Source organism: Ambystoma mexicanum, chromosome 8 (genome assembly GCF_040938575.1).
Source record: "Ambystoma mexicanum isolate Mex_15411 chromosome 8, UKY_AmexF1_1, whole genome shotgun sequence".
NCBI lineage: Eukaryota > Metazoa > Chordata > Amphibia > Caudata > Ambystomatidae > Ambystoma > Ambystoma mexicanum.
The window spans coordinates 1662435803-1662450480 of NC_090929.1; the positions used below are offsets into that span (position 1 = coordinate 1662435803).

The window sequence follows — 14678 nt, forward strand, 5'->3', positions numbered from 1 at the left end:
GGTGCATGCATGTAATAAACGTAGCTTCCGCTGTAGGCCAATTTTGGTCTGGTCTAGTAGGATTAGATAGTCAGTGTATAACATTCGCCCTACAAATGCCCATTATCTTCGGAGCAAATGACGTTTGGTTATGTACAGTGTGCTTCATGTCTGATATAAACAAATTAAGAGTTCTGAAGCTAGGGGGCATCCTTGTATGAGGCCACTTTCGGTTTTGATCTTTAGACAGAAGGCCCGCAAAGTTCAGTTTTGCCGAATGGAGATGTCAGTGTAGAGGGCCATAATGGGTGCCAATATATTCTCAGGGCATTTCCATTGCGCTCGTTTTGCCAACAGTAGATTTTGATCCATGCTATCGAAGGCGTGGGCAAAGTCAACCAAGGTAATGTATGTTTTCTGACCCTTATGTAAGGCCCTGGTTTTGAGGATATTTAATAGAAATAAACTCAAACTCAGACGCAGCCAACACCCTTTACAAATCTGCATTGTCTAGGATCTAAGTGGCAGGATTCTTGCTCCCAACGCTTAAGGCGGGATAGCAACAGGCAGCATAGATCTTGCCAACATCCAGCAGAGCTATTGGGCGGTAGTTTTTGGGGTCCACTCGAGATCCCTTCTTGAAGGTTGGGATTATCACCGATTTTCTCCACGAATCAAGGAGTTTGCCAGTTGATCCGATTACAGTGAATAGTTCAAAGGAGAAGGATCCCCCTTCTTCAGGAGCCTGTTTGTGCATATAGTTCATGAGACCGTCAGGGCCAGGAGCTCTCAAGGAACTTGCCTTTTTTAAGGAGATCTGGGATTTCTGTTTTAGACAAGCATAGGTCCAGGCATGTGCTGATTGCAAGGGGATCAAAGAAGCCTTTTCGTAGGTTATTTCATGGTATAAGGAGCTGAAGAAAGCCATCCACGCTTTTTCAGGAACCGCATTTGTGGTGAGCACTTGAGATGCTGTCGTTTAGGAGCGCACATAGGGTTCTGGAATCTTTCTTTGCGATTGTTTGGAGCATTTCTTCCGCATCTTTCTGGATGACAAAGCATTTGAGTGATTTAAGACAGTTTCTGTATCTTTGGTGTCGTTTGGTGATGGCAGTTCTTTTTTCATACATTTCTGTGTAGTGTAGCACTGGTCTTAATTCACGTTTCTTGGCCTGAATATCATTAAAGATGTGTTTGAAGTTGAATTGGGGTTCGAGACTAGATTAAATGCTAACAAAAGCGGCAGATTTTGATCCCATTTGGTCTGTGATTGATGACTGTGCAACAACGTTCACAACGATTGGCTACGTCTGAGCACTTAAGACGCAGTCGATTTCTGCCTGATGTAATCTCTGTGATGTGCGAGTATTTAAGTTTCAGGCCGCATTGACACTAAGAAAAACGTGGTCGCTCTGCTCCATTTTGATCATTTCTATTTTTTTTTAATTCTGCTTAATAGGTTATCTGTAGTAGAGTAATCAAGTGTTAAAGCCAGTCAAGTGGCACAGCGAGTAGAGCGCTCGCTTTGACATCTGTGCAGAGCCTTCGAATGCAGGTTCGAATCCCGGCAGCGCCAAACTCAGCGTTTCATCCTTCCGAGGTCGATAAATGAGCACCACACACCGTGGGTAATAAGCAGCGCTCAGATACCTGAGGGTTCGTAGCGCTATATAAATGCCAAATTATTATTATTATTAAACTTGACCATTTTAACTGCCTGAATTACAAAAACTGGGAATTTACTTCATTTTTACTCCCAACTTTAAAATAAGGAGTAGTAAAATACTCCACTTCCAAATCTGGCACTGCCAAGAACGATGGTGGGAGTGGAGGATTAAACTATTGAACAAACATTGAAACGGACCAAAAAAAAAAAAATGCATTCTTTGTGGAGGTCGATAAAGCAAAACCAGATTGTAGGTGGTTTGATTGATCAGCAGTTTAATGTGCAGACGTTCAACTTCGTGAATATCCAAGACGTCTTTCAAAATCACAGCACCATCCGAATGTGTAATAGGATCTACATGAATGACGTTATAGCCAGGTGTCAGTGATAGCCATAACAGATTTATTATTTGAAGCTATGCAATTGGCAACCTCGGTAGAATATTTAACAAGTAGCCGGGTCTTCAATGATGCAGCTCGAATGGAAGGACATGCAGGTTCAGCAAGTTTACTAGATCTGATGCAGCCGATAGTAAAATGTTAGCAGTAGGAGCAGAAAAACGCAATGAGGCAGTGGAGACCAAATTAGACTCGCTGAAGCGAAGGCGGCACTTGAGGTACTCGGAGTCGAGAAGCGACAAAAGGAAGAAATAGTCTCAATAACGGACACAGGCGTGTTCCACATATTCGATGGAATGGCAGCAACAGAAGGCACAGCGTAGCAGGGGTGTCAAGGTCGTTGGACATGGCAATGCAAATTCAGGTCCATCAATATAAAGCCAATTAATTGGCCACACACCTCATTTCAGAAGCCACACAGAAATGCCTAATGCAGCACCAACCAACTTCACATGGGGCCAGCCAAGACTCATGATACAGTGCAGCCAAACATGCAAGGTTACTATACCGACAGATACGATATGCTCGTCTGCATACAAGTTTTGTGAAATCAGATTTAAAAAATACGTCTTTTTGCAGACAACCATACAAGGTGGTACAAGGCTCCGAGACCATGACAATGGCACTTAACTTTGAAAGGTTTCTCAGGCGGGCGGCACACACTTGTTTTTCTTCATAAAAAAGTGAAACAAGGGGTGTACAAAAGCTCCCATTGTGCTCCATCTCATCTCTCCAGAGCACCTACATCTGTAACACTTATTTGATGTAGTGGCCCCGTACACATCTTCTTTCTTAAGTCCCTGCCACCGCCCTATTCCAGACGAGCCATCCGTCCAGCAGCTGTACAAAGCTTACTTCTCCCACCTGGCTCCCAATAGCCCCAACTCCCTCTCCACAATTACGCGCAGGACGCCGCGATACAACACTATCCCGATATAACCTACGTCATGTCACTACTGCACCTGCAGCAGTACACAACTTTAGTAGCCCCCAACAGGATTTTGCAACCATTTGTGCAACCCCACATGTCAGCATGACCCATTCGGGAGACATCAGCCCAGTCTTAAACGGAAATGTACGTTCCTGGTCTTGTAAGCTTGGATTTCCCGCTTTATTAAACCCAGAACTACAAGTACCAGAATGCAACATATGATTAGACTTGTCGCGAAATGAATAGGTAGCGTGGCCACGTATGAGACCTCACCGATCAAGGGTCCCTTTATAAAAAAAAAAAGGGGACTCCTTGCACACACCACCTGGGAAAAGCAGTAGGACTTCAATGACAGATAGCCAGTGCATCGGGTTAATTATCGTGCATGCTGCCAGCGTAATACCATAACGCTTAATAGACCCCCCCCCACCAAGCCCCCTCGCGGTATACGTAAACATGCGAGCGCCAGATTCACATGCAGAAGGCAAACACTTCTGCTGTTGCCCTCCCTCAATACTAAAGCAGCTCCTGGGATCTTGGAGCAAATGACACCCTGCAACCCTGGACTCCCTGACGGAGCGACACCACCGTCCTGGATATCTGTCCTCGTTACTCCTCACTCAGCACAGCCTCGGCTATGGCGCAACAGAGCCCGCTCTCTCCCCCCACCCCCGGTCCTGCACAACGCCACTGCCACTCAAAGCAGCACCCCAAGCCCCGCACTCACAGCGTCTTGGGCTGCCCGTCGTCCTCCATGGCCAGGCCGCTGAGCACGACGGTTCCGGGGGCCGTTGGGAGGAGGGTGCTTGAACGTCCCGGCGGGGCCCCTCGGGGAAGGCTGCGGCGGGCTCAGTGGAATCGGTAGCCGGCCGCACTCCGGGAAAAACGAAATGGCGGCCGGTAAATAGTCAGTCAGGAAGCCAGACACACTGCGCAGGCGCACACGGGGGACTGCTCGCCGTCCCGACACCGGCACCGCTCCAGAGCGCCGCGGACACAGACGAAGGACAACGAGCAGGTGAGCTGAGGCGAGAGGACGGCCGCGGCACGCGAATAGGAACGCCATCTTGGTGTGGGAAATAGTCAGTGCACGCAATGAGCGCGGGTGCAGAAAAAGACTAGATATCAACAGAAATATATACGTTCAATTAACAGTAATAGAGGTTGCATTGTTTATTTGATGGTTAGGCTTCCTCGCTTGATCAACGTCACTTGTATTTGTGGAACGCTCAGCTTTATCGCCAGGTATCATGCATCCATCCTTCCATGTTCCTTGTGAGGAGTATCTATTGTCACTATTCCCAGCTCGCTCTTTTACTCTTGTTAATATGACATCGTTACATGACCACCTGTTGCCATCTTCTAAAGTCACCGATTATTTTGAGCATGTAACCACTCTCTGTGGTGAACGATACCTGGATTCTCCTTTAAGATTTCTCTTGGGTTCTCTTACTCTAACCCAAGGTTGTCCAACGTACGGCCCGCGGGCCACAATGCGGCCCGCCAAGCCATTTTATGTGGCCCGCCAGGCCATATGTTGGACAATGCTTGAGTAAAAAAAAAATTTTAAATGTGCCTGTGCGCAAAACTACTCTGTGCTCTATTCGGGACACATAAAAGAACAAGACGAATGAGAATTCTGAGCGCACACTCACTCTACTAGACTGCTATCAGCATCATCAGTCACAATATTTTTGGGGGGAGACTTGGAAACATTGGCACAAAAGGAGCCGCTCTGTGCTGGATCACCATCCTTTCACCAGTAAACCCGATTCAATCATCATGGCCCCCTTACAAATCCCAGCCATGCTGTGATTGACCTATGGACACATAAATAATCGTATCAATAAACTTTCTCTGCCTTTTTTATGGCAAATGCCAATTTCGCCAGATTAATTTGGGTCAATTTTATTGCCTTTTTTACCACAAAAACCGGTGACAGAACCCCTGCACCCTCACTTTCTATATACCTTACCCAAAATTACCATCTATATTTTTTTGGTAAAAAAGCGTAAAAAAATGCGGCAAAAAAATGTTTTGTCGAAATTGCCATTCAGCAAAAGTGGGCAATAGCAAATAATCTACACACTCAAGAACAACCTTTCAAAAAATGCTCTCCATAAATGTATAGAAAGGAAACAAAATCCAAATCAATGGGAACCAAAGTTTTCGTTTGTTAGTGGATTGAGTTTGTTCACAAAATGGATCGGAGTACACTTCGAATAGTTGCTGCAGCTCTAGAGAAAATACGAGTGGTATGATAGGTTATTTATAACGCGCTTAATACCCATGCAGCAGTGATCCCAATTATAAAAGTGAAACAGGCAAGCCCAACAGGTATAACTTATTTTCACTCTTTTGGTAGCGCAGTCTGAGGGCAGCCTATACCCTTCAGGAGAGGTGTGAGCTGATACAGTTGCAACACAAAAAACAATAGTACTATGTTCCCAAAATACCTTAGTTCTTGTCTTTCGGATCTCAGCAGAGCCAGGCTTTTCAGCATCAGACCAGAAGCATGGGTGTCTTTGCGCTGGGCTGGGGTCAAGTCGGAGAGCAGCAGCGATGGGCCCCAATGATGCAGTTCTGTTTGGCAGTGGTGCTGATTTGTGGGTAGAAAACGCTGGGAACAGTAGGCCGTGCCACATGGATGGCACTGGAAGACTCAGTGACCTCTGGGCCCTGACAAGGGAATACTTGCCTTTGGCGCTGTGCAGGCTCGGCTGACACAACACGGCATATGGTTACGGCAAAGATGTCAAAGCTTCAGCATTGTCTGTGAGCAGAACTCTGAGATTCAGGGGTGGTGGAGCGTCGAGGTCCAGGATGATTATGATGGTGTGAATGGGGCCAGCGCTGAGCAGCTACGCTCAGGAGGGCCATGGGCCCATGTGGGGCTGACAGGCCAGTGGGCAGACTGCAACAGGCCTGCTCAAGCCATCCTGCTATTTATACAAATCTCGGGCTGAGCAGCACCTGATGGGAGAAAGGAACTGCGCTACAATCTGCTCTTCTGCTGGGCTCTGCCTGCTGGAGATTCCCCCTACACGCGGGACAGGCAGCTCTGCAGACGCTCAGAGCTTCCGGGGATTGGGGGGTTGGGGCTGGGTCAGGGAATGCCTTCTCACCCTCGCTTAGCGGGGCTTCCCAGAACTGACCCAACCCCTGCCCTCTTGCATGCATGCAACTCATACTTAGCTGGCAGGGGAGAATGTGATCTCAAGGGCAGATCTCCCAGGGTGAGGCTTACCCATTGCTCATCGGATTTGCTGACCCCTGCTATGTTCCCAAATGCGGGATACACAACTGCATTATTTCTGGTAGTGGGGGACTGCGTTCGCGCTCTCCCCCCCGATTTATTGGAGAGAGAAAAGGTAAAGTGTGCACTAGGCCTGCTAGGTTGCATACTTTTAGATTGTGCTCACATTGCGTTTCTTCAATTAGGTTCACCTTTGGGTGATCACTTTTCCACATTTTATCTGTTGAATTGAATTATGCTTCTTTCATCACCACAGAAGTAATGTGTATTACAGAGATAAGCTGCCATATGTATTGGGCACACTGCACATGCCCAGGCAGCATCAATCATGCTTTGTACAGGACAATGCTGGCCTAAATTGGGAACAGCCAGCATAGACATGTTGCTACAGAGGCATATTTTGGGTACAACCAGCATGACGATGTGTTACATCAGTGACAGCGCTGTCTTACACTGTGGACACATTGATCATTAAAATGAGTTGTGAAATGTTCTTTTCTGCTGTTGGTGACATGGAATTTTCATGTTCCCCTTTAGAAATTATTGTACACTTATGGATTTTTGGTCACCTTTTCTGCTGTAAAATGCACCATTTCAACCCCATATTTGAAAAAAAATTCTTGGGGGGGGACCCCCCCAAACCCTCTCTAGAACCTTGTAGCTCCCTCGCTACGCTCGGTCGCACCCACTATTTCAGAAAAATATTAACACATAGACACTGAAAGAAATCACAAGCAACTAACCTTTGATCACTGCCCATGACACCAAAAGCTATCCTTGGGACTGCATGGCTATCACTGCCTGTGATGCTATTGTGTCAAAGGTCACACAATATCGCTTTTTAATATGCTGCTTTGGGTGAGGTTGTTGACTTTTGGCTCGCCGGCCCACTGGGTGACAAAAAGTTAATGCTTCGGCCCCACATTCAAAAAGGTTGGACAGGCCTGCTCTAATCCAATCCCCTCTCTCAATTTTACTTTCCTTTACATGCTTGTGTTTGTCATAATATTTTTTATATTCTTCTTGTTTCCTCTTTATTTTTTTTACAATCTCCTTCATATCAATGTTCTTATTTTTCTTGGGAGTCATCCATGCAGGTCTTAGTCTATTTGTGGCAATTCTTCCTCTCATCAATGTGAAAGGTTCCACTCTGTCACTGAGTGTGGAGTAACCTTGTATGTGTTCAATGCCTCTTTAAGTGTTTCTTTCCACGGAAGATTATTGACAATGGCTAATTGTATTGCAGCTTTTATAAAGTGATTCATTCTCTCTACTAAACCATTTCCAATCGGGTGATATAAAGCTGTCGTGCTGTGTTTGATATCTCGCTTTTCTAGAAATTCTTGGATTTCTTGTGACATAAATTGGGCACCATTGTCTGATATTAATTCCTGTGGTTCACCTATGTTGCAGCATTGAGAGGTCTGATATCTACATGTGAATTTATGGGAGTTGCGGACGAGTATTTGAGAGACCAGATTGTCCTGCATGTAGCTGATCCCCGGATCCAGCAAAGACTATGACAAGCAAAGAACCCAACATTAGAACAAGCACTGGAAATAGCCAGGTCAATTGAACTTGGGGAAAAGTGCATGAAGGAAGTTCAAAATAAGCCGGAATATGTTGACATCAAGTCAGTCCAAGAGTTGGAGGGATCTAACAAGATGAAGAGGCCTTAGTTGCAATTGCAAAGAGAATAGTCAAGTCGTATTTTGGCATGAACTCAAGGCAAAACATAAACATTCCATAGGTCACAGAACAGCTGTGGTAAATGCGGATGGTACAGACATGCCAACCCAGAAAAAGATTGCCCGGCAAATAGGGCTGAGTGTTATAAATGTGGACAAGTAGTACATTTTGGCAAAGTTTGCCGCACTTCCAGAGGAAGGGGAAGATTCAATTCACGCTACAACACAGCAAGGAATAGCACTCAGTTTGGAAGAGGTGCTTCAACCAGCGTGAGAGCACTGGAGGAAGTTGGTGGTTCAGATGATATAGTAGCCATCACAAGTGGATTCGAAGAAGAAGTGCAGATATTAGCACTCACATCAATGTAAAGTTCTGTTGGCCCCTGGGTGTCTATGGCTATAAATGGCATCACTCTACAGGTTATGGTTGATACTGGGTCTCCCTATACAATGGTAGACATGGAGACGTATCTGAATGTGTTGAAGAAGAAAATGGAGGATTTACACATGACCAAAGTTAGAGCGAGTGGCTATGGTAAGACACCGATCAATATTGTGGGTTATATGTGGGTACATTTGGACTTTGAAGGGAGAAAGACATATTGCAGATCATATGTAGCCCAAGATGGCTTTTCAATTGTAGGTTGGTGGGAATAGGCATCGTTGAAGATCAAGATACACCCAGATGAGGATGTACCCATATTGTGTGTAACAGACAAGAGCTTTGAATCTGCTGCAAATTTAGTCAAGAGTTTTCCGAAGGTGTTTAATGATAATATTGGCGTCCTCAAAGGTTTCAAACATCGCATAATTCTTAAAAGAGGGACAAAACCGGTAATTCACAAAGTAAGAAATATTCCTATAGGCACCCGGGAGGCACTACAAAAAGAATTAGAGAAATTATGTTCACAGGACATCATTGAACCAATTGAGAGCTCTGAGTGGCTTTCTCCTATAGTGATTGTAAGAAAACCGGAAGGGTCAATCAGGATGTGCGTTGACTTGAGACATCTCAATAACAGCATATGGGTGGATCGCCGTCCTCTGCCTAACATTGGAGAAATGCTCACTACCATGGAGCCTGCAAAATTTTTCACTACGTTGGATGCTCCTCATCGCCAACTGTTATGTAGTCCCAACAATAACGATGTGAAACAACTTGTGGTTTCTTGGTTTTATTGTAAGGAAGTCCCTCACAGCAACTCTTAATCTAACTGCATCTTCGCCTTGTGTGGTTCTCAATATAGATTCTAGAACCACACAAGATGAACACTCTAAACAGAATGTGGAACACACATAGTGTTAGCTTCTACATTATAACACAGAGCACCACAACATGCCCTATATCACAGTCTGACGTGATATCAAGCCCAGAACAAAAGAAGAGCAAAGCATTGGCTTTAGGTTCTTGTCATGAAAAGGAAACAAAGCCGATATTCCAAATCTCCTCATCCACCCAGTAAACGTGGGAGACGTCTTGCAATATCAATTAATTTTTCACTGTAGTCTATGAGGTCAAGGAATTCTATAAAAAATAATACATTATATTCTTTAGCAAAAATGTTTAGCTGACTTCACAAAGTCAGTAAAATGAAACACATTCTGAAATCAGAACCAACATCTAACCGATAATTCTGTGGCATCGATACAAGGCAGGTCTTGCGCACTTGGTCCCACGAGGTGACAGCCGTCGGCAGTTGAGCGAAGGATCAGCGGTGGTGGCAGCAGATAGTAGAGAACTATGGCCCTCATAGGTTTGCCGGTATCCTGCTGATAATTCAGGTGGGATACCGGGGGGCGCTGTTGAGCAGCCCGAAAATGGCCACCTAGCTGTGGAGCTCCGTGTGGTGTGGACCCAAATCCGGCTTCAACGGCGGACTGCATCACTTCCACCGCACCGAACCAACCCAGATTACTGCCGACATCACGCTGCGTGTCCCGACCTAATTACAGCCGGAATCGTGCACTGGGAGACCCGCCGTGCCTTGTTCAAGTTGGGGCCTGTTCGCAAGGGTGGACCCCGGCACTGCCAGAGACCCGGCTGGGAGCCACCTCCGCAGGAAGCTGCGTCGCTTATCGGCGGTGCGCAGGGACTGCGCCCGCATGTTCTGGACCCTTGACTTCGGCGAGTGGCTGCATCTGTGCTCCCCGCCCCTCCCTGAGTGCCGCGGCCTCTTTGCCATCTGGCCGCACTGCACCGGAGGGCCGGGCTGGTGCCCGCTTCCGCCCCTCTTCCCTGCTCTTTGGTGCCGTGGCCTCGCCCTGCGGCCCGTACGGCGGCCGGTGGCTGCTGGCGGGGGATCGCCTCTGACCTCGTGCGGCTCTTGGACCCCACACATTGGAAGCTGACATCCGTGGGCCGCAGCGTCATACCTCGCGGGTGGTGGCCTGTGCCCGCGAACCAGGTGAGGAGCTGGGGGGGAGAGGCGGACCCCCCATTGAGCGCTCCCACCTCCCCTCATCCATACGCTGTTCCTCATATGCGGGTGCCTTCCCCGCTGACCAGACTACGCTACTGGCCCTGGCGCGCCTGACCCCTGGGCCCTAGGAGAAACTGTGGCTTGCTTGTATACATTGGGCCACAGGCCCCATCTCGTTCGCCCACTCTTCCTCCGGATCGCCAACAGCCACACCTTTCCCTGGACAATACACACCTCCCTGGTGGGCACCACACTACTCCAACGACGCTGCCACACCCGACCACAAACAACCGAAGCCTACGTGTGGCTTCGGAACTGCTGACCCCATCAACGCACTCACCTGTCACATATTAACAACGCTTTCTTAACATGACGGTGCCGACTCGGCAGGCATCATGCTTGTCCCATTCCGGCTAACATCACCCTGGCAGCGCTATAACGCAATTCTCCTCTGCCCTGGCATCTCCCACGCTGGGTGGCTGTACAGATTGCTGATCCAATTGTGTCCGTATTGCAGCCTTGTCACCACTTAAGCCCCAAACACATCTGCAGTATCACAAGCCACCTCTACTTCTCCTCTACCACAGAGGCCTGCGACTAATAGACTCTAAAACTTGGCGCTACACCCCTGTTTTTCACCCTGGTTCGGGCCTGGCCTGCTTGGACACCCCCCAATGTCCAACAGATCCAGTGAGACCAATAAGGTGGGCACCATGGACAGGTTTGCGAAGGCTACCTCACGGGTGGACCCAGGAGCCGCGACTTCCGCCCAGGAGGACCCCGAACCCGAGCCTCCCTGCGGTGCACTGGCCCCCGACCTCACTGCAATGATGGAATCAATGGCCAAGAATTTTGCATTGTTTCACGAGAAATTGGATGATATTGATGCCAATGTTGCATCCCTTAAGTCACGGTTTGACCAGGTGGGGGCCAGGATCGCCAAGGCGGAAAACAGAATCGGGGCGAATGAAGACGGGTTGCACACTTTGCAGGGCATGGTGGCCACCCTGACCCGAGATATGAAAACGGTGAAAGTGAAGTGTGATGACCTTGAGTCCCGCTCGCGCAGGAACAACCTACGCATTGTTGAGGTCCCCGAAAATGCCTTCAAGGGGCAAATGTAAATGGCAGTCGAGAATCTACTTAAGGATCTGCTGGGTGACCCCGCTCTGTCCCCGTACTTCACAGTCGAGCGTGCTCATCGGGCCCTATCACTGCGCCCCAAACCAGGAGACTTCCCCAGGCCCATCATCGCTAGAATTCTCAACTACAGAGATAGGGACCGCATCCTTCGCCTGTCGCGTGAGAAAGGCGACCTGCGCCTTGACTCACATACCATCTGTATATTCCCTGACTTCTCTGTCGGGGTGCAACAGGAGAGACGTCAGTTCCTGGGAGTCAAGCAACTGCTACATGAGCGCAACGTCCCTTACGCAATTCTTTTCCTGGCCCGGCTCAAGATTACCTTTAAGGAAAAATTGTACTTTTTCACCGTTCCGGACGAGGCTGTCAAATTTATATAGGCCCAGATACCACTTCCGAATCCAAATGGAGACCCCATGGTTGATGACTGAGCCCCAGCCACCTCGAGTCTCAGTAATCTGTTCACTACTGCTTGTTCTTCCATGTGCTGATGGTAATGCAACCTTACTGACTCAACTACATGTATGCATTCATCACCTGAGACAACCACACTTGGCAAGCACACCACCAGTGGCTATAGGTGGCTTCCCGCCATGCGCTACCTTCCTGCCATCACTGGCTCATACTTGCATTTGTGGCTTAATTGCTTGTACCCACAAGCCTGAGTATTGACTACTTGTGTGCGGGGAATCCTGCCTCCCGATCAGACCTCTCTTACCATGCCTCAGGTTATGTGGGTCAGCCGTGATCACTATGCGTACTATTGCCTAATGTACCACTTGTTACTTCATGTGATTTGCATTTGTCCAAGTGTCCACCACACGGCAACAGCGCACCCCACTGCGATTGCAATGTTCAGTCTTGTCAACTTGATGTTGGGTACTGGCCCCAGTTGGGCCATTAGAGAGGCGGACTCATGTTGGGACCTGCCCGCTGACCCCTGGTTTATGGGGTGTTTTGGTTCTGAAGGGAGGGAGGACGGGGGGTACACTACCTACCTGGAAGCGGTAGTGGGGAGGGGGGAACCGGTTTGAGGAATGTTATTGGAAAAGGCAGAGGCAGACTGGCAGACCACATGTCATCGGGGTGCCCGCATAGCGATGGCCCCCGCGGTACACACTTGCTACGAAAACAGTGTTGGGATGTACCCTAAACACCTAGAATGCCCACCACGGTGATGTCCTGGAATGCACGTGGCTTGAGTAATTACACTAAGGCCCGCAAGATCATGGCCTACGCTAAAAGATATGGATGCAAAATACTACTCTTGCAGGAAACACACTCTACGGGCCCCTTGACAAAGTGCATGGTGTCATCCTGTGGACCCAATAGGTATTCTACCTCATACTCCACTTGGGCTAGAGGGGTATTAACAATGATTCACAAATCACTCAAATTCTTGCTCCACAAGAGCTACATTGAACCGGGAGGTAGATACATTATATTGCACTGTTCAATTGCTAATAGAGAGTACCTCTTGCTGAACACTTACAGCCCCAATGTAGACTCCCCCGATTTTGTGGACCAGGTTGCAGCCATATTGCTGGGATTTGTAGGGGTGAAGATAATTTGTGGAGGGGACATGGATTTCATACTAAATACTGCGCTGGACAGAACAGGCACAGCTCCAAGACTATTGTCTGGTGCAGCACGCAGGCTACTGGCACACAGCGAGACACTAGACATCCGAGTTGTATGGAGGACACTACATCCACAAACACGGGAATACACCCATTACTCCTCAGTGCATGACAGTTCCTCCAGAATTGACATGTTCCTGCTGTCAAGCGATCTGCTGGGTAGGGTGGTGGAAACACAAATACTTGCACGCACCTTATCGGACCATGCCCCAATCACGCTATCCCTGGAACTGGGAGTACCTGCCCCTACCATTAACACATGGCGATTCAAGTCTGCTGCACTGCAGGATATCGCGTTCAAAGCAGACATCCTGTTGGACATCCAGTCCTACTTTGAGCATAACACACCCCAGTCCACTACCCTGGGGGTCCAATGGGACGCCTTCAAGGCCTTTTTCATGGGGATGTCCATATCTAGGGAGGCGGGAGTACTCAAGACTATAAGAACGGGGGGCGCATGCGTGCGTGACGCATGCAGACCTAAACATCTCGGCTCCCGGCGGCCGCTGCATTTATCCTAAAATATAATCCCTTTCTGCTGTACGAAATTACCCCATCTGCTCAGGAGCAGCGGAGGACACACTTGTGCAGCCGTCGCTGCATTTTGGGGACGAATCGGACCGGGGGACTCCAGTATTAGCCTGCAGACCGCCGGGGGGTGATCCGCGGCCAGTCCAGCGTGAGCGGAAGCGACTGCCCACCCCTCCCCCTCTGAGACACTCCGACACCGAAGAGCCTGGGCAAAGGCACGTGCCGGAGAAACGCCGGTAGACCGACAGGAGGAAACCCCCCCGGGGCGCTCCACCGGCACCGTCGGAGTCACAACTGTGGTCCCTCCCTCCTGCCTGATCCTGGAGAGACCGCAGGGCGCCGGGATCGGAACAGCTGCTGCCGTCAATACACCGCATCCCCCTCGCCCCTGGCGGTGCAACGCACTCGAGGAGCCCCCTCTCTCCTCCCTGAACTTCCAGAGGACCACGAGGGAAATGCTCCACCGTTCCCCACGCACAGACCCGTGAGCTACCCGGAGCACTCGCCCCAGGCCCGGGCCAACCTTCCCCCAGTAATCTCCCCCCCCGTCAGCGAGACTGCATCGCCCAGGGTCGAGTCGCGGCACGACTTGAAAGATCGAGTGCTGCACTCCCCTGCTGGTGGACAACACGAGGGCAACAGACCCAGCTGCGGCGAGGTAGGAGTGTGTGTGGGACTGGGAGCTTGCCCTGTTTCCCCCCCCCTACACCTGTACCGGCGACAGGGCCTGTGAAGCCCATGATTGGAACTGCACGGGCGGAGATAGGTACTTGCTAGTGCTGCGCCAGGGAACAATACAGCGGCACGATCCCGCACTTCCTTGAAAGACTGTTCCCCTCCCCTCCCTAAGCAAGGCCTCAACACATGGAATTCGGTGGGGGACAACCCACAGAACAGCTCCTACAGGGTACCACTACTGCGGGGGCGAGCTCTCCCCTACTCATACGGCACCACCCCCAAGCGCCTAGCAGCCCTGAAGGAGGGGGCCACACTCCGGAGGAACACGCTTCACTGTCTTCGACGCCG

The 14678-nt window shown here is 49.3% G+C and overlaps 1 protein-coding gene and 1 non-coding gene across 5 annotated transcripts in view; one reads left to right on the top strand and one right to left on the bottom strand.

The window, feature by feature from the left end:
* The window catches only part of TIAL1 (TIA1 cytotoxic granule associated RNA binding protein like 1), a 461563-nt gene extending 457615 nt beyond the window's left edge, over positions 1–3948 (bottom strand). For 2 of the 4 annotated variants that reach the window (XM_069611936.1, XM_069611935.1), the window contains exon 1: positions 3702–3935. In XM_069611936.1, the coding sequence (XP_069468037.1) occupies positions 3702–3730 (29 nt within the window). In that variant the 5' untranslated portion in view covers positions 3731–3935. Of the gene's footprint in view, positions 1–3701 lie in introns of all 4 variants that reach the window. The other 2 variants (XM_069611938.1, XM_069611937.1) reach the window with 2 other exon arrangements.
* A 2213-nt stretch (positions 3949–6161) lies between these two features.
* Positions 6162–6323, top strand: LOC138474928 (U1 spliceosomal RNA). Its single transcript, XR_011269148.1, has one exon. It is a non-coding gene; the product is annotated as a U1 spliceosomal RNA (small nuclear RNA).
* Positions 6324–14678: the final 8355 nt, after the last annotated feature.